General features: G+C 33.8%; 2 protein-coding genes and 1 pseudogene across 3 annotated transcripts; 1 reads left to right on the top strand and 2 right to left on the bottom strand.

The window, feature by feature from the left end:
* The first annotated feature begins 1,930 nt into the window (after positions 1-1,930).
* On the top strand, positions 1,931-13,119 carry LOC132040065 (chalcone synthase J-like; annotated as a pseudogene).
* On the bottom strand, positions 4,108-8,603 carry LOC132040066 (disease resistance protein TAO1-like). 2 transcript variants are annotated; one of them, XM_059430677.1, is made up of 6 exons: positions 8,534-8,603; positions 7,397-7,603; positions 6,790-6,996; positions 5,372-5,493; positions 4,389-4,472; positions 4,108-4,293 (listed from the first exon to the last, which is right to left on the bottom strand). In XM_059430677.1, exons 1-5 carry the CDS (start codon positions 8,588-8,590, stop codon positions 4,430-4,432), a joined length of 636 nt encoding a protein of 211 aa, XP_059286660.1. In that variant the 5' UTR covers positions 8,591-8,603; the 3' UTR covers positions 4,108-4,293; positions 4,389-4,429. The 2 variants fall into 2 exon arrangements, with proteins under 2 accessions (XP_059286660.1, XP_059286659.1); XM_059430676.1 differs by lacking the exons at positions 4,108-4,293; positions 4,389-4,472; positions 5,372-5,493 and adding exons at positions 5,838-6,098; positions 6,488-6,694.
* A 709-nt stretch (positions 13,120-13,828) lies between the features above and the next one.
* LOC132039232 (uncharacterized) lies at positions 13,829-14,899 on the bottom strand. The gene is made up of 3 exons (XM_059429764.1): positions 14,784-14,899; positions 14,237-14,325; positions 13,829-14,145 (listed from the first exon to the last, which is right to left on the bottom strand). The coding sequence occupies exons 1-3, from the start codon at positions 14,897-14,899 to the stop codon at positions 13,829-13,831; spliced, it is 522 nt and encodes a 173-aa protein (XP_059285747.1).
* Positions 14,900-20,374: the final 5,475 nt, after the last annotated feature.

Here is a 20,374-nt window from a genome sequence, read left to right as displayed (position 1 = left end):
AAATAAAAAGAGATTTTTGAATATTGTGATCCTAATTTAAAGATGTGTATAATGTACTTAAATGTTCTTTGAATTTTTCAGTTATAAACTTGCAATGCAGGATGTTTATAATGTTAAAGCTTCTTAAATATAGATAGAAGGCTCTTTTTAGATAAAAAGGAAAGTAATGCACACTTAAATTGTGACGGGGGAGTACATAAATTAATATTCTCTAAAATCTAATTTATGTGGCACCTTTCAGATTTCGAGATTCAAACAAGTCTTTCTTTGACCGGAATTTTTTCATATCTCTTTTAAATATTCTTAATTATCAATCATTGTGATTTGTAGTAATTTTTAAATTTGTAAATTTTATTTCAAAAAACTTAAAGATTTCATGGCCAATTCACAATCAAAAGTAAATTATTTGACTCTCGAAATCTGAACTGTGCAACATAAATTGGGACAGAAGAAGTAGTTTTTTTCTTATTCAAATTTACCCTTGCTTAGATGTGTGAATTTTTACATAACCAAGAAATCATATTAAATTGATACTATTTAATTAACTGAAATTTAATGAAAATTATTCTTACTTTATAGGAGTAAATGATTTCTTAAGGGGTGTGACCAAGCTAAAAACTCTATATAATATGGACCCAGGGGTATATTAGATTAACCTTTACATTTTTTATAAAATTTAAGCAACTTTGGAGCCACATTTTGTTTCCAACTGGAGCATTTATTAGTTTTTACTAATTACTCTCTTCTGTTTTAATTTATGTGGTACTTTTTGTTTCATGAGCCAATTTAACTAAAACTCGAAGCTAAATTAAATTAGGCCAATTTCGTACTTTATATAAAATTACATATTTTAAAACAATGCAAAAGGTACTATATATTGCAATGAGAGTTAACATTTTAAGCATAATAGAGAATTACATTAATTCTTGAGATTCATTTAATGAATTTGGTTTTCTCCCTTAATTTCATTTAAAACTAAGCTTAAATTACCACATTTAACTAGAATAATCTCTTACCACATGAAATATCATGAGTGAAATTAAAACTTAATAAATACCAAAAGAAATAATTATTTATATCCATAATAGAGAAATTAAATGCTCACAAATTCGTAAAAATATCAATATTTTTTATTTATGATTTGACCGAGTGGTAATTATTTTATATAATGAAGTGTTACTTACAGAATGTCAATTCATTTTTGTCCCTTTGGTATTTGCTAATTTTCCTGCCAAACTTCCTTCTTCATACATATTTTTTTTTTAAAGATTATCTAATTCGGTTACTGAGAAACTTTAATTCTCCCTCCTTTTTAATTTGTTTGTCTGATTTTAACTTGATAAGAAGTTTAAGAAAGTAAAAAAATAAAAAAAAATAAAAAAAAACTTTTGAATCTTATGATCTTAAATTAAAGATATGTAGAGTGTATCAAAGTGTCCTTTAATATTGTGGTGTTACAAATGCAGTGTGAAAAAGAGGCATCTTTTTTACACGGATTAAAGTACAAACAAATTGAAACATATGGAGTAATTATGAAAACTTACCAAAGGTACTAAATTATATTAATTATGTAGTGAAAAAAATATAATATGTAAAGTGCATACTATATACTTCATTGGTCAAACTATTACTACTTGTATATCTTGGGTTTGGGCCCGGACTTGTAGCCTCTTGAAACTAGTGTCTATATAAAGAGAGACCATGCAAACAAAGTGTATTCACTTTTCTATATACACTACCATCGAAAAACCTAGCAAATAGTGATAATCATACATAGTGTATTCATTTTACTATATATACACTACCATCGAAAAACCTAGTAAATAGTGATAAAGAGAGACCATGCAAACATAGCGTATTCATTTTACTATATAACTACCATCGAAAAACCTAGCAAATAGTACCATCGAAAAACCTAGCAAATAAAATCATTATTTGTTTTGGTGAAAATGGTCATAGTCGACGAGATCAGCCGGGCACAACGGGCCGAGGGACTGGCCATCGGAACAGCCAATCCTTCCAATTGTTATAATCAAAACACCTACCTTGAGTTTTATTTTCGTGTCACTAACAGTGAGCAGTGTTTTAAAAGGCAGTTTCAGGACTCGCCCAGGGGCTCGCCTCGGGGCGAGAGTCGGGGCAAACGCCCGAGGACTCACGTCGGGCTTAGTTCATATGAGTCTTCGCTCTAGCGCCTGGCCTGCATGCCTAAACTAGCCCAACGCTCAATGCTCTGGGGCTGCTTTAACAATTCTTGCACAAATTATATATTAAATTCATTAATTATAATCGTTGACCCTCATAATTCTTTAACAAATGAATGATACTTAATATTTTTTCATATGTATAAATAAGAATATTGGGTGTAACTCAAATAACAAGTCGTAGTATCACATATTTACTATTTGAGAACATCGTGAGGGTGAATATCACTTAATATTTCTTTTAAAAATACATAGCCGATTTGTACATTTTCACTTGTCATTGGTCTTTTGTCCTTATGTATCAAAATTATCATATTTATTATTTCGCTATTTGAAAGTAATTATATTCATAAAGGAATTACGTTTTAATTATAATACTGATAAAGTTTATTGAGATAAAATTAACAGTATGATAGTAATATTTTAAGAAATTGTGATTTTTTCATTGTTTGAAAGTTAAGATATTAGAGTTGATTTGTATTCCATAATAGATTTTATATCATTGTATTGTTTATACTTGTAAAATTATGTTATATATAATTACAAGTCATAAGCAGGGGTGACTAGAAGGTGAGGCTTGTAAAGCTTTTGCTTTAGGCCCCCAAACTTTTATATAATTACAAGTCATAAGCAGGGGTGACTAGAAGGTGAGGCTTGTAAAGCTTTTGTTTTAGGCCCCCAAACTTTTATCGATGAATTTTATGGTTTAAGTTTCTTTTGGATAATATTGAAGATTGTAAAAGAAGTACAAATTATATATAACAAAAGAAAGAAAAAACACTATCTTTGTTTTAAGAGCAATATTTCAAAACTTTGAATTAAATTACTCAAATTTTCATATTATTAAACAATGTTTTTACAATAACATCCTAGGTAATGTCTTTAAAAGACATGGCTACTATCTTATTGACTTGAATTGATCTTCACTAATATAATTACTAATATTACTATATGAAGTAATAGACAATAAGTATGAAAAATAAAAAAGGCAACACTAAATATTTTGTACACGTGTCTATACTTAAGACCTCATATAAATTTAGTTTTATTGTGAGGATCAAGCATATATATATATATATATATATATATATATATATATATATATATCATTTATTTACAGTTTTCTTTTATTTTTTTATGTAATTTCCTATTAAAAAATATTTATTGTAATTATATCATTTTATGCAATACTAAAAATTAAATACCCATGGGGCTTATGCCCCGTGCCTTAGGGCTTACGCCTCGCAGAGGCAAATGTAAAACGTCCCGCCTTACGACTCCGTCTTTTAAAACATTGACAGTGAGCATAAAACTGAGCTTATGCAAAAGTTTAAGCGCTTGTGTAAGGCAGTTTTACTATTCTTTTATGGTACATATATTCATTTTACTTTTTGTTATCTTCACTACACAAAATCAATAATTCCAAGTGCTTTTCAGTAAAAAAAAATACTCCATTTCTTTTAGTTCCTTATTATATATATATGAGAATAACCATGAGTTGAATCAACAATGTACATTACAATCTTGCTTCCAGTATTAGAAAAAAGCTCAAAACCAACCTCCGGAGATTGATTTTCTTTAAGAATTTTTTTTTTTTTTTTTTGGAAAAATACCGACCTCTGGAGGTAGGTTTTAAAAAAAAACACAATTATAAGGGATGGACCTCTTCCAAATTCTCACACCACCCTAAATTTAGTGTTTTCAAGTTTGGCATATTACCAAAATTAGGGTTTACGTTAACCTCCGGACGTCTTGAGATCTGAAATACCAAGTTGCTCAATTTACGTTTTCATGAAAAATATAAAATATAAAATATAATGTTTATGAAATTCAATTCTATTTTGGAGAGAGAGTGTAGAAAAATAAAGAGAAGAGAACCCACCAATTCTGGAAGCTTCTTAAGTTTTTCACATTCACTCAAATTCAATTTTGTAAGCATCCTGCAATGCCCAAGAGAGGGATGAACCTCTTCCAAATTCTTACACCTCCATAAATCTAGTATCTCCAAGTTTGGCATATCACCAAAATTAGGGGTTTCTGTTAACCCACCGCACCCGCTTAGATTCAATTGCTTCAAGTTGCTCAATTTCTGTTTTCATGAAAAAGCAAAATATAAAACATATTGCTTCTATGAAATAAGCAGTTCTATTTTATGTGTAAAAAATAAAGAGAAGAGAACCCCACCAATTCTGGAAGCTTCTTAAGTTTTTCACAAAAACTCAAATTCAATTTTGTAAGCATTCTGCAATGTCCAAGAGAGGGATGAACCTCTTCCAAATTCTTACACCCATCTAAAAAAAGTGTCTCCAAGTTTGGCATATCACCAAAATTAGGAGTTTCTGTTAACCCACCGCACCCGCTTAGATTCAATTGCTGCAAGTTGCTCAATTTCTGCTTTCATTAAAAAACAAAATATAAAACATATTGTTTCTATGAAATAAGCAATTCTATTTTATGGTTAAAAATAAAGAGAAGAGAACCCACCAATTCTGGAAGCTTCTTAAGTTTTTCACATTCACTCAAATTCAATTTTGTAAGCATTGTGCAATATCCAAGAGAGGGATGGACCTCTTCCAAATTCTTACACCCATCTAAAAAAAGTGTCTCCAAGTTTAGCATATCACCAAAATTAGGGGTTTCTGTTAACCCGCCGCACCAGCTTAGATCCAATTGCTCCAAGTTGCTCAATTTTCGTTTTTTCATGAAAAACAAAATATAAAACATATTGTTTCTATGAAATAAGCAATTCTATTTTATGTGTAAAAATAAATAAGAGAACCCCACCAATTCTGGAAGCTTCTTAAGTTTTTCACATTCATACAAATTCAATTTTCTAAGCATTCTGCAATGTCCAAGAGAGGGATGGACCTCTTCCAAATTCTTACACTCCTGTAAACTTAGTGTCTCCAAGTTTGGCATATCACCAAAATTAGGGGTTTCTGTTAACCCACCGCACCCGCTTAGATTCAATTGCTTCAAGTTGCTCAATTTCTGTTTACATGAAAATACAAAATATAGAACATATTGTTTCTATGAAATAAGCAATTCTATTTTATGTGTAAAAAATAAAGAGAAGAGAACCCCACCAATTCTGGAAGCTTCTTAAGTTTTTCACATTCACTCAAATTCAATTCTCTAAGCATTTGCAATATCCAAGAGAAAGGGACCTCTTCCAAATTCTTACACTCCATAAATATAGTGTCTCCAAGTTTGGCATATCACCAAAAATAGGGGTTTCTGTTAACCCACCGCACCTTCTTAGATTCAATTGCTTCAAGTTGCTCAATTTCTGTTTTCACGAAAAAACAGAATATAAAACATATTGTTTCTATGAAATAAGCAATTTTATTTTTTGTGTAAATAAATAAGAGAAAGAGAACCCCACCAATTCTGGAAGCTTCTTAAGTTTTTCACATTCACTCAAATTCAAATAAGTAAGCATTCTGCAATGTCCAAGAGAGGGATGGACCTCTTCCAAATTCTTACACCCATCTAAAAAAAGTGTCTCCAAGTTTGGCATATCACCAAAATTAGGAGTTTCGTTAACCACCGCACTATTATTTTAGATTCAATTGCTTCAAGTTGCTCAATTTATGTTTCATGAAAAAACAAAATATAAAACATATTGTTTCTATGAAATAAGCAATTCTATTTTATGGGTAAAAAATAAATAAAGAAGAGAACCCACCAATTCGGAAGCTTCTTAAGTTTTTCACATTCACTCAAATTCAAATTTGTAAGCATTACGCAATGTCCAAGAGAGGGATGGACCTCTTCCAAATTCTTACACCCATCTAAAAAAAGTGTCTCCAAGTTTGGCATATCACCAAAATTAGGGGTTTCTGTTAACCCACCGCACCCGCTTAGATTCAAATGCTTCAAGTTGCTCAATTTCTGTTTTCATAAAAAACAAAATATAAAACATAATGTTTCTATGAAATAAGCAATTCTATTTTATGTGTAAAAAATAAAGAGAAGAGAACCCCACCAATTCTGGAAGCTTCTTAAGTTTTTCACATTCACAAATTCAAATAAGTAAGCATTCTGCAATGTCCAAGAGAGGGATGGACCTCTTCCAAATTCTTACACCATCTAAACTTAGTGTCTCCAAGTTTGGCATATCACCAAAATTAGGGTTTCGTTAACCCACCGCACCCTTTTAGATTCAATTGCTTCAAGTTCTCAATTTCTGTTTTCATGAAAAAAAAAACTATAAAACATATTGTTTTATGAAATAAGCAATTCTATTTTATGTGTAAAAAATAAAGAGAAGAGAACCCCACCAATTCTGGAAGCTTCTTAAGTTTTTCACATTCACTCAAATTCAAATAAGTAAGCATTCTGCAATGTCCAAGAGAGGGATGGACCTCTTCCAAATTCTTACACCCATGTAAACTTAGTGTCTCCAAGTTTGGCATATCACCAAAATTAGGGGTTTCTGTTAACCCACCGCACCCGCTTAGATTCAAATGCTTCAAGTTGCTCAATTTCTGTTTTCATGAAAAAACAAAATATAAAACATATTGTTTCTATGAAATAAGCAATTCTATTTTATGTGTAAAAAATAAAGAGAAGAGAACCCCACCAATTCTGGAAGCTTCTTAAGTTTTTCACATTCACTCAAATTCAATTCTGTAAGCATTCTGCAATGTCCAAGAGAGGGATGGACCTCTTCCAAATTCTTACACCCATCTAAAATTAGTGTCTCCAAGTTTGGCATATCACCAAAATTAGGGGTTTCTGTTAACCCACCGCACCAGCTTAGATTCAATTGCTGCAAGTTGCTTAATTTCTATTTTCATAAAAAGCAAAATATAAAACACAATATTTCTATGAAATAAGCAATCCTATTTTATGTGTAAAAAATAAAAGAGAGAGAAGAACCCCACAAATTCGGAAACTTCTTAAGTTTTTCACAAAAACTCAAATCCAATTATGTAAGCATTCTGCAATGTCCAAGAGAGAGATGACCTCTTCCAAATTCTTACACCCAACTAAATAGTGTCTCCAAGTTTGGCATATCACCAAAATTAGGAGATCTCTTCGTTAACCCACCGCACCCACTTAGATTCAATTGCTTCAAGTTGCTCAATTTCTCGTTTTCATGAAAAAATAAAATATAAAACATAATGTTTCTATGAAATATGCAATTCTATTTTGTGGGGGAAAAAATAAAGAGAAGAGAACCCCACAAATTCTGGAAGCTTCTTAAGTTTGCGACAACACTTCAAATCCAATTGTGTAAGCATTCTGCAATGTCCAAGAGAGAGATGGACCTCTTCCAAATTCTCACACCACCCTAAATATAGTGTCTCCAAGTTTGGCATATCACCAAAATTAGGGGTTTCTGTTAACCTCCAGCTCTTCTTGAGATCCAAATGCTTCAAGTTGCTCAATTTCTGTTTCCATAAAAAACAAAATAAACATATTGTTTCTATGAAATAATAATTCTATTTTATAAAAAATAAAGAGCAATTCGGAAGCTTCTTAAGGGAATTCACTCAAATTAAAGAGCAATGTCCAAAGGAGATGGACCTCTTCCAAATTCTTACACTCATGTAAACTTGGTGTCCCCAAGTTTGACATATCACCAAAATTAGGGGTTTCTTTTAACCCACCGCACCAGCTTAGATCCAATTCCTCCAAGTTGTCAAAGTTTTCATGAAAAAGCAAAATATAAAACATATTGTTTCTATGAAATAAGCAATTCTATTTTATGTAAAAAAAATAAGAGAGAACCCCACCAATCCGGAAGCTTCTTAAGTTTTTCACAAACTCAAATTCAAATGAGTCCGCAAAAGAGAGAAAGATGGACCTCTTCCAAATTCTTACACCACCCTAAATTTAGTGTCTCCAAGTTTGGCATATCACCAAAATTAGGGGTTTCGTTAACTTCACCGCACCACCTTAGATCCAATTTCAAGTTGCTTAATTTTGTTTCCATGAAAAAACAAAATATAAAACATATTGTTTCTATGAAATAAGCAATTCTATTTTATGTGTAAAAATAAAGAGAAGAGAACCTACACCAATTTCGGGTTTTCTTAAGTTTTTCACATTCACTCAAATTCAATTCTCTAAGCATTCTGCAATGTCCAAGAGAGGGATGGACCTCTTCCAAATTCTTACACCCATCTAAAAAAAGTGTCTCCAAGTTTGGCATATCACCAAAATTAGGGGTTTCTGTTAACCTCTTGCTCTTCTTGAGATCCAAATGCTTCAAGTTGCTCAATTTTTGTTTTTATAAAAATACAAAATATAAAACATAATGTTTGTATGAAATATGCAATTCTATTTTGTGGGGAAAAATAAAGAGAAGAGAACTCAACAAATTCTGGAAGCTTCTTAAGTTTTTCACAACGAGACAAATCCAATTTTGTAAGCATTCTGCAATATCCAAGAGAGCATCATCCAGGGACGAAACACGCGTCTTTACCGTGGTAGGATACATTTTTACCACTAGACCACTTGTTCTTGTTGGTTTAAGACTTTGAGTTTTATTATTTATACCCTTTAAATTCATTTTTTAGCAAAAAAAAAAAAAGACCTCCCTTAAAATATTTTTTTTTTTTTTTTTCAAAAAACCCACCTCTGAAGGTTTGTTTGCACTTTTCTGTTTTTTGGCGCTAAAAAACCAATCAACTTGGAGGTCATCTTGTGAAAAAATTAAAAAAAAAAAAATATATATTTAGTCTTAAACCGACCTTTTTCTCCGACTTCTTCTGGTCGATTTTTAGGTCGGTTCTTGGCCTTTTTTTATGCAAGGCTTCTCTTGAGTTTTTGCTTTGGTCAATTGTTAATCATCATTATTGTCCCTTGAGATTAATTACCTAATATACCGAAGCAAGGGGATAATGATGTGTGTAGTTACTGTTGTTGAATCGATATATGTATGTATGCACGCGTGTCTTTTATGTCTCTCAATCTATCTATAATAGATATATGTACATAGAATGTCTCACAAATGTAAAATGTATAAGGGTATATAGAAGGGGATTAAAATCTGTAACACCTCGTACCTTTAAACTAGGTTACGTTTATGATTTGAGACTTAGAGACCAAATGAGAAGTGTGGAAAATAAATTTGTCTCAGTTCAGCAAAATCCCACTTATACGATAGATTATACGGACCGTATATTATTATACGGCTTGCCCCGTATTTTCATTATTGGTTACGCAAAGTGGAGAAATTTTAGTTTCTCGCTTAAAGGTTTAAAAACATTATCCGACCGTACTGTGTCCGATATAATATTATACGGATTGTATATCCAACCCGTGAAACTCAGCTGGAAATTCCAGTTTTTGAAATTTTAATCATTGTCAAATACGGCCAAGTTACGCAGACCGTATAATATTATATGAACCGTATCATTTCCCAACTCAGTTAAGTATAATACGTCATGTTCAGTTCTTTTTCCACTTTTAACATTCTCCAACCCCTAGCGCGAAGGTTTTCTTCTCCCAACAATCCAAAACAATAAGGTAAGCCTACCCAACCATTCCGAATGAATTCTAATATGTATCCATGATTTCTAAATAAGAGTTCATCATTCTTAACCTAGGATTTTCAAGAAAATCCATCTCAAGGCTCAAGGTTTAATCTTTTTGGGATTCTCCTACAAAGTTCAGATTTTTGTTACGAGTTTGGAGCATTACCAGGTATGTAGGGTTGCTATCTACACGTGGGAACATCTTTGTTTTTCCCCACGGCACGTTCTTCCATGATTATGCAAGAGCTCACTAAACTAGGGTTTTTAGCCAAGTTCATGATAACCCTAAGTCCATGCACCATGATTTACCATTTTTGAAATATATATATCTGTTGTTGTATTCCTAATCTTCCATTTTGGCTATTGGGAATCCGTTCGTAATCCGTGAAAACCTATATTGCATTCCATGGGTTTCTACATGCAAGTTATTAAATATTATGGTTACTTCCATGAATATCCTACATGTCCACACATTTTCATGCAAATAAATTATATAACCTTATCCATGATTATGATACAAGATATCCATGCTATAACACAAGTCATGTTTTTATGAAATTCATGGGCTTCTCAGCCAACTATATCATGTTCATGTTTTTGGGAGTTGCACAGACACGAGAAGTGTTTTATACCTAAAACTAAGTATGCCAACATAGGATAAGGATCGCCCGCCCAAAGAGGACGATCTCCTTCATATTTTCCCCATCGAGGGATTTGGATCCTTTCATGTCATATTCATGTCTTGTACCCCTAAGGTACAAGATAGTTTAGCTGACCGGCAGAGATCGACGCCACGTGTTAACGGTGGTTATATGTCTGGCCATACTAACGCTCCCATGTATATTTTACTAATGCTATTTATACAGACCATCCATTCTCACGTTTTTGCCACAAATTTTGGTTTCACTCTGGGCTCACCGTTATCATTGCTATTTTACGTGCCATGCTTATTGTTTCGCCTGTTTACGGCAATTTGCAAGACAGTCAATGCGCTAACATCCCTTTATTTGTCTTGGGGCCTACATTTCACGACGTGTACAAATTTACAGGACTACACATATGCCGCAGGACAATCTTTCGTACGCTGGGCGAGCCTTATTCTCTTCGGGGTTTTAGGAAGTTATTTACTTTCATGATTAGTTATGCACTCAACAAATATGTTTAGCAGACTCATGTTCATGTTAGAGGTTTCATAGACTATGCAGTCAGTTGTGTCAGATTCTTAGAGTTAAGTAGCCACCTCGTCGAGTTCTCGATTTTTCCGCATTCATGATTTAAACAAGTGTTTTATTTAATATTATGACTATTCTTATTTTATAAAGGCTCATCATGTTCTCATGTTATATTCCGCTCATGTATTCCTCATGATGATTCAGCAAGCCATGTGGTTCGCTCGTCACATGCAGTAAGACACCGTTGTTGTGTTTCGCCCATGCCATGGTTCGGGGAGTGACAGAATCACTTGAATAACTATGTATCGGTGTTTTAAGAGTAGGCGCGCTAGGCGTAAACCCTGAGACATGGGCCATAGGTCCAATGGATCTACGGGGTGTGTAAAAAGAATTATTATAAATATTATTTGAGAAAGGTTCGTAACAACACAAAAAAAATGATAATAGCCTAGATAATTTTTAAAATGATATTTTCATTCACTTAATCATCAATCTCTATATCTATTAGTACTTCCCCGACCTCAACTAATAGTTGAACTAACTTATTTATATATTCAAAGAAGAAGAAGGGCAAAATGTGTACGAGCACTGACAAAAATGGATAAAGTTGCTTCAGAAACATAGTGCTATGAAATCTCTATCATATCAAAATCATCTAAAAAAAACTATTTATAGCAGTGTTATTTTCTATGAGAGTTGCTTTCTTAAATTATATATTTTAGGAAAAATCACTACAACATGATAACACAAAGTATAAATATCATTATAACAATAATAAAAATCATAATTTATAGCAAAATTATACTTTTTTTAACGCCCGGGGCTTACGCTTTTGCATCCGGGACTTGCAGTCCAAATTCTAGGGCATATGCCCTATGGATCAACGCCTTTCATTTGCGCCCCGGAGCTCACCCCAGGACTCGCCCCGAAAACGCCTCTATAAACACTGCTATGTATTACTTCAAGATTTTGGATTGAATCTCATTTGGTTTCTTTTTTCGCCACCACTTTCATCTAGCTCAAAGCAAGAAAAATGTTTCCAACAAAATCAATATAAGCATTAAGTTTCAACGCTTTGATACGTACCTAGGAGCATGTTGATTGAACCTTGCATGCATCTCACATATTCCATATGTTGCAGCTTACGGATCAATGATTAAAAAGAGGAAGTTCCACTTAACGGAGGAAATATTGAAAAATAATCCTAATTTTTGTGAATACAAAGCACCATCCTTTAACACTAGGCAAGAAATTGCGATTGTTGAAGTGCCAAAATTTGGGAAGGAGGCAGCCGAAAAGGCCATCAATGAATGGGGTCAGTCCAAGTCCATGATTACGCATTTGGTCTTTTGCACCACTAGTGTTATGGATATTCCGGGGGCAGACTACCAACTGACTAAATTCTCGGACTTGGTCCATCAGTCAAACGATACATGATGTACCAACAAGGTTGTTTTGGCTGTAGTTCTACTCTTCGATTAGCCAAGGACTTGGCTGAGAATAACAAGGGTGCTCGAGTCCTTGTTGTTTGCTCAGTAATCAATGTGTTCGGCTTCCATGCCCCAAGTGAAACCGACATTGAAGTTTTTGTTGTGCAAGCCTTCTTTGGTAATGAGCATCAGCTATCATTGTTGGTTGAGATCCACTCCCTGACGGTGGAAAAGGCCTTTGTTTGAGCTTGTATTCACGACTCAAACTCTTCTCCCAAATAGTGACATGCACTTATTGGTAACCTTTGTGAGGCTGGGCTGATAGCTAAAATACATAAGGATACTCCAATGCTAATCTCAGAAAACATTGAGATTATCCTAGTGGAAGCATTCCAACCTCTTGGCATTTCTAACTGGAACTCCATTTCTTGGGTATCTCATGCAGGTGGACGTGCAATATTGGATCAAAATGAATTAAAGTAAGGCCTAAAGCCTGAAAAACTCAAGGCGACACGGAATGTCATGAGCAATTATGGGAACATGGGCTGTCCTAGTGTTTTATTTGTTTTGGATGAGATGAGAAAAGTCTCTATCAAGATAGGATTGAGTACCACCGGTGAAGGTCTTAACTGGGGCGTGCTCTTTGGTTTTGGGCCTGGGTTAACTATTGAGGCAATCGTCCTTCGTAGTGTATCTACTTAGACTGGGATATATTTTATGGATTACAATAAATAAAGTATGGTGGGTTGGCAAAATGTTTTAGCCACTAGACTTTGTCTCAACAACTCTTCAGTCTTCACGAAAGTTTTTTGTTGTTTGCTATAATGTATGTGTTTGTCTACTATTACACTTCACATTGATATAATAACACTTGTAAAAGTAAGAACAGCGCACAGAAATATTTTACATTTCTTTCACATTACACGTTGCACACGTGATTTTTTCTTGGCCCCCAATTCACAATGGGAACCATCTAGAGAGCATAATCACTACCTATATACCATAGCAGAGGGTACACGGGAGGGACAATTTAGAGAGGAAAATCACTACATATCAACAAGGGCTTGGACGTCTCTACAACAACATACCCACACCCACAAAGGCGTCGTGGGGTAGTCGTTACAGACCTTCCACCCTTACCTTGCGGGGTCGGGAGGTCAAGCGTAGACCTCGACTCAAGAGAACAGAGCAAGATAAGAAGGAAAGAGAAGCATGATATCAAGAAAAATATATGACAACAAAGTAGCAAGATAAAAGCAAAATAAGAGATATATAGTAGTACACCTTGAGAAAAAGAATCTACATGATTACTAACTACTACTACTACTACTACTAAGTAGAATACTTGGCTACCAACTAACCAACTATCCTAATCCTCGACCTCCACACTTTCCTATCTAGAGTCATGTCCTCAGTAAGTTGGAGCTATGTCATGTCTTGCCTAATCACCTCCCCCCAGTTCTTATTCGTTCTACCTCTACCTCTCATAATTTTTGTTATAGTCAACCTCTCACAACTCCTTACTTGCGCATCTACACACCTGTTCTGCACATGCCCAAACGCCATCTCAATCTCGCTTCCCTCATCTTGTCCGCTACAGGAGCCACTTCTGCCTTGCCCAATATAACTTCATTCCTAATCATATCCATCCTAGTACACCCACACATCCACCTGAGCATCCTCATCTCCGCTACACTCATTTTCTGGACGTGAGTATTTTTGAGTGGGCAACATGCTGCACCATACAACAGAGTCGATCTAACCACCACTCTATAGAATTTATCTTTAAGCCTTGGTGACATATTCTTATCGCACAGTAACCCGGATGCGAGCCTCCGTTTCACCCACCCTGCTCCAATACAATGAGCAACATCATCCTCAACTCACCGTATTCTTGGATTATGAACCCAGATACTTGAAACTATTTTTTCAGTAGACACAGGCATCGAGCTTCACTTCCAACCTCCACTTCTCTGTCACACCACCGAACTTTCGCACTCTAGATACTCGTCTTAGTCCCTTGGCGAATCTTCAAACCTTAGACTCCAGGGTCTCGTCAGCAAACTTCCGTACCTCATCGTTAACTCCATCACGTGACTCGTCAATCATAACTATGTCATCTCATGAATAGCATACACCACAACACCTCCCATTAAATATGTCGTGTCAATTCATCCATCACTAAGGCATGCAAATAGGAACTGGCTAAGGGCTGATCCCTGATGCAACCCCATCATGAGTGGGAAGTGCTCTGAGTAACCCCCATTATTCTAATCCGGGTCTTGACTCCATCGTACATGTCCTTAATAGCCCTAATATAAACCATCGATACACCTTTAGACTTAGCCTGTCTCTTTCTTTATTCAAGAGCTTGTGGAAGTATGTTTGCCATCTCCGTCTAATGTGCGCCTCTTTTACCAACGCATCACCGTTCTCATCCTTGATGCACTTCACTTGATCCACATAACGAGCCCTCCTTTCTCTCACCTTGGCGAGCTTGTACAACTTTCTACCCCCTCTTTTGCATCGAGCTCTTCATACAAGTGCTCAAAAGCTGTCGTTTTAGTCACCGTGACCGCTAGCTTCGGTTCCTTCTTCCCCATCTTATATGTTTCCCTATTGCTCCTCATCTACGCTCTCTACTGACGCTATATACACAGCCTTCTTGGCTTCTACTTTTCCTTAGACCTCTCTATTCCACCACCACTCTCATTTATGCCCACCTGAGTTACCCTTCGCAACCCCCAGCACCTCTCTAGCTGCCTCTCTGATACAGTCAGTTGTTCGAGCCCACATACTATCTGCGTCCCCACTAATCCCGCAAGCCCCATAGCCACCAACTTATCCTCAATCTCTTGGGTTGTTGCCTTAGTTAAGCCTCCCCATCTAATCCTCGGTGGACCATAAGCGATCCTCTTCTTCTTCTTTCTCTTAATTTCTAAATCCATAACCACGAGCTTATGCTACGTCGTAAGAATCTCACTCGGAACAACCTTGCAATCCTTGCATAGACCTCGATCACACCCCCTAAGAAGGGCTTGGACGTCTCTGTTTTACCAATTGCAAGAGTTCATCCACGACAGTGCAGATCCATTTCTATCCTTGCTTATCTTTTCAAATAATTTCATAAGTAGGTCTGAGGAGGGTAGAGTATACGCAAACCTTACTTCTACCTCATAGAGATAGACAAGTTATTTCCGATAGACCCTCAGATCAAGTAAAACATTTCACAACACTTTAAAAAAGGGAATACAGAAATGAAAACAGCAGCAACAACGATATAATGCGTTAGAGAAAGAGCACATAGCATTAAAGAACAATAGCAACAACGAAATAATGCGATAACCGAAGCACAAGAAACTATAAAAATAGTACTAATACACTTTTTCAAATAATTATTTAATTAACTTTTGAGAGGTTCTATTTGTCATGATTTGTTTCTTAGTGGAAACGAATCGGTGAATGCATGATTAATTTGTCTTGTTTGAGTTTGATACCGAATCTGACAAGTTGAAAGCGTTCACGTTTTGAGACACTCAAATTGAAAAGAAAATGCAATATAAAGGGGGTCATTTGCACGTTTGCCTCTAATTTGTGCTCTTTAATTTTTGCTCAAGGAAAACAATTTTTTCGTGGGCATCAGTTTATATATTTGCATCATAATATTTCATGTTACGTTCGCGCTCTTAAAGATTTTATGTCCCACAAGATAAATACGATTTTAACGGAAAAAAATATAAAGACCAACCCATTTAAAGGTAAAAGATTAAAGACCAGCCCATGTGAAAGACAATCTGTGCAATTTCTACGAAACTTAAATTTTAGGATTAAACTTATTTCATGTTTGATTTGAGGTAGGGAAAACGTGTAAATATACCCTTTAACTTTGCGATTTAAAACAAATATACTTCTCGAAAAGTGGTGCACATATACCACTGCCATTATACAAATGGAGCAAATATGCCTTTTTTGCTAATGGAATATTTTAAAAAATCATTTAGCTTATGTTTTAATTTTAAAAATGTCACGTGGCTTTTAAAAAAAAAAAAAAGTCTACCCATTTTGTTTGAGTAGATGTATTTTTGTAAAATCAATGTGATAATTTTTTTCCTTGTGGATTGATCTGGTTTGTTTTAAAAAAATGTTAGACTTATTTTCGTAAAGCCACAAAGATAATTTTTTAAACGAACCAGACCAGACCTACCTGGAAAAAAATTACCACGTGGCTATAAGAAAGTAAGTCTACTAAAAAATGGGCGAGTTATTTTTTTAAAGCCACCTGGCATTTTTTAAAATTAAAAAACAATCTCAATGATCTTGAAAAACACTCTGTTAGCGAAAAGTGTGCACCATTTGTGCAACAACAAGGGTATATTTGCACCATTTGTGTAATAACAGAGGTATATATGCGCCACTTTTTTAACGAGGGGTATATATACTCTAAATCACAAAGTTGAGGGATATATTTGCACCTTTACCCTTTGAGGTATTAGCTAAAAAATCGTATTAAATCAGACTATAATCTGCATAACTTATTGAATACAGAAGGCGAGATATGTTATCTAGGTATAGTTCTGGTTTTAATTTCAAGATTATAACCTTGAGATGTCCCGGTTTTAAACCAAATAGGTCGTTGATATTCATCCAAAATACCAATTTAAAAAATTATAATTTAATTAGATATAGTGACACATTTGTTGGAGCAGATAGAAAAAGAGTTAGACGGGTCTAATAGAATTAAATTTCTAACATTTATCTTAGATGCAAAATATTGGGTGTGATTTGGTGCAACATCCCAGGATCTTACTTAGTTTTGATTTCCACCCATTTCCTAATATTTCAAAAGGACCGCATGGAAGAAATTGCATGGCTTGTGCTTCAAATGGACTAGTCTTTAATTTTTTCTCTTCAAATGGGTTAGTCCTTAATTTTTGCCCCTCAAAGTCGAAATTATGTCTATTGGGGCATAAGTTCTATAAAAACACGGGGCATAACTTATGCGATATACACATGTAAAATATAAATTGTGTCCCGGAAAAAAATAATTTGTCTTGAGCTACAAAATTAAAGACCAACACAAAATAGGGATAAAAGTGCAACTGGCCTAAAGATTGCTCTTATTGGGCTGATCCCTTTTTATTTTGAATTCTTTTGAGGGATATTGACAGTATTACCCTTCGCTGGGGGCGGTCTTTAATTTTTGTCCCTCAAATTGGTGGTCTTTCACTTTTGTCCTTCGCTAAAAATTACTTGGTTTAGGGTTCAAATCCCCGTCAATCAAAAATTAAAAAAAATCGTAATAGAGTTTGATTCGGCAGCGGTAATTTTGCTAAAAATTCCTTTTTTTTACTAAGTTGGAGTTCGAACCCGTAAAAACTGCAGTAATTATTACCAGGCATAAAAATTAAGCATGACTAATTTGAAGGACAAAATTAAAGACCCTTCCAAATGAAGGACAATCCGCGCAAAAAAAAAAGTTATTTTGAATCTTTTGATTTTTTTGCGCAGATTGCCCTTCATTTGTGGGTGGTCATTAATTTTTGCCCTTCAAATTGGTGGTATTTAAGTTTTGCCTCTCGCCTAACATCCCGAGGTTGTAGGTTCGAACCCCGTGTCGCATGAAAAAAAAATTGTGGGAAATTGTAAGGTACCCCTTCGCAAATTTTCGCTCAAGGCACACCCCCGCCTTCTGTGAGAATTTTTGCAAATCATGTCATCTGTACCGTTTACGTACCCCGCCCCACAGAAATTTACGTGTGCCATGTAAATTTGCTTAAGCAAGAAAAATTTAAAACACCACCATTTTGAGGGGTAAATATTAAAGACCACCCCAGCCAAGGGTAATCCTGAAAGTTGCCCATTTTGAATCAAAAGATCTAAAAGACCTACAAGTTACAGACGGCCTTTGCTTCTGCACATGGCCCAATGGCAATTTTGTCAGATTCTATGAAATTTCTTCTTTTCTTAAAAGCACGGAGAACTTTAGAAATGCTGATTCAATTTTTTACCCTTCACTAAAAGACTCTATAATATATAAAATTGTCATTTAATATTTACCTAATATTTAAGACTTTAAAATCTACTAAATTTTGTATTTTAAATATTTCCTTATTTAAATTATGTAACATATCAAAAGTGAAGAAAAAATAAAAAAATTCGTGCAGAAATAACTCACATTAAATTTTGGAGTCTTTATTTATATTAGGATATTTTCGTTGAGAAAGATAACATATTTGATTTAGGAGTCTTTAGTTAAAATATTAGTACCTTATATAGTTGTACGTGTATTAACTAAGTACTCACAACTTACCATGCTGCTCATTGGATTCTCTTTATGTACGTAGTCTTCTTTCCTGAGACTCAATTTTAATTGGGTCTGCCTCTTTAATTTCTATTTGTGTGTTTTTCACTTATTTTTTTTCGTAATCATTATATAATATTTATTTTTGTAGAGATTATGGGATGCATCTATGGTCATACATATTGTATTTGTCCAACCTTTTTTATACTAGCTAATAGGTGAGATGAAATTGTTAAGTTACTCTTATTCAAAGAGAGTCCGGAACTTAAATGACCCAATAAAAGACCCATTGAATCAAAATATTCCAAGAAAAAAAAACAGGATTAAAATATCTTTTACGCACTTTTTTATGCGTTATATAAAAATGAGTTAATGTCCCTCATTAACATCCGTTATCTGAGCTTTTAAAAAAGTTATTAAAAAAAAAAAAAATTTGAATAACGCAGCAAAATAGTGGGCTATGGTGAGCACTCAAATTTTTCCAACCTTAAACAATGGTTAGGTTGAGCTTGTATTGCCTTTTTGTTGTCAAAATATTCTTGTGTAATGATAATAATAATTAGGCAAACTTGTGTATTCCTATTCAAACTGCTCCGTATCACTTTTTTAGTTGACTTTTAATATCTTATAGAATTTTAGTGAACTTTAATATTTTGAATATTAGTTAAAGTTTAATTATAATAGATTTATCCAACATTGAAATACTTTTTCAAAGAAATTTTTGGTTTTCAAAGGGCTTAAAAGTCGATCAACATTTTGAGGATATTTTTGTCGTTCAACATTTAGCATTTCAATATTCATGTAAATTAGTTTCAGAAATTTTTATAATTATTTTCTTAAAAAAAAGTAAGACACTTAATTGATACGGAGGGGATATTATTTTTATTAAGCATAAGCTAAATCTATATTTTAATTGGCTTAAAAATAATAAGAACTATTTTCATAAAATAAAGAAAGACACTCAAAATCTTATACGGAAGGAACATTGTTTTTTAGCATAAGCTTAGTGTTATTTTTTTTTTTTTGTCATAGAAAAATGATTAGTGATTTTCAAAATATTATATGTTCTATTTATAAAAAGTGATTAAATTATTTTTCTTAAAAGAAAAGTAAGACACTTAAATTGATACAAAGGGGATATTATTTTTCATAAGCATAGGCTAAGTCTTATATTTTTTGTTGTCTTTTAGAAAATGATTATAATTATTTTCTAAGAAGAAATGTAAAACACTTAAATTGATACGGAGATGATATTATTTTCTTAAGCATAAGCTAAAACTTATATGTTTGGTTATCTTAAAAATAAATTATAACTATGTTATTTTTTTTATAAAAAAGTAAGACACTTAAATTGATACGAAGGGGATATTGTTTTTTCTAAGAATGAGCTAAGTGTTATATTGTTTTGTTGGCATAGAAAATGATTATAATTATTTTCCAAACTTAACTTATGCTTACGAAAAATAATATTTCATTCGTATCAATTTAACTGTCTTTCTTTCTTTTATAGAAATGATAAATTATTTTTAAGGCATCCAAAAATATATTAGACGACGACAACAACAACAACAACATACCTGAACCCAGTGGGCACAACGTGGGGTCCGGGGGCAGAGAGCGTACGTAAATCTTACCCCTACCTTAGGAGGCTATTTCCTAAGACCCTCACATCCAAAAATATATTAGAAAATAAGTATAATCATTTTCTAAGTCAACAAAAATATAATACTTAGCTTATGTTTAGAAAAAAATATATTCCTTTCCATATCAATTTAAG

Source organism: Lycium ferocissimum, chromosome 12, assembly GCF_029784015.1.
Source record: "Lycium ferocissimum isolate CSIRO_LF1 chromosome 12, AGI_CSIRO_Lferr_CH_V1, whole genome shotgun sequence".
NCBI lineage: Eukaryota > Viridiplantae > Streptophyta > Magnoliopsida > Solanales > Solanaceae > Lycium > Lycium ferocissimum.
Note: the sequence above shows the minus strand (reverse complement) of the source record. Positions and strands in the feature narration are given on the sequence as shown.

Excerpts from the sequence above, each read along its gene's own strand:
- LOC132040066 (XM_059430676.1), bottom strand. The coding sequence starts at position 8,590 with ATGCTTACAAAATTGGATTTGTCTCGTTGTGAAAAACTTAAGAAGCTT. Across the intron at positions 7,604-8,533 it reads TTAAGAAGCTTCCAGAATTT|AAATTGAGCAACTTGAAGCA; the intron begins GTTGAGTTCTCT and ends TTATGGAAACAG. Across the intron at positions 6,099-6,487 it reads TTAAGAAGCTTCCAGAATTG|AAATTGAGCAACTTGAAGCA; the intron begins GTGGGGTTCTCT and ends TTATGAAAACAG.
- LOC132039232 (XM_059429764.1), bottom strand. The coding sequence starts at position 14,899 with ATGGGGAAGAAGGAACCGAAGCTAGCGGTCACGGTGACTAAAACGACA. Across the intron at positions 14,326-14,783 it reads AGTTGTACAAGCTCGCCAAG|ATTCGCCAAGGGACTAAGAC; the intron begins GTGAGAGAAAGG and ends TAAGGTTTGAAG. Across the intron at positions 14,146-14,236 it reads GGAAGTGAAGCTCGATGCCT|GGTGGGTGAAACGGAGGCTC; the intron begins GTGTCTACTGAA and ends GTATTGGAGCAG.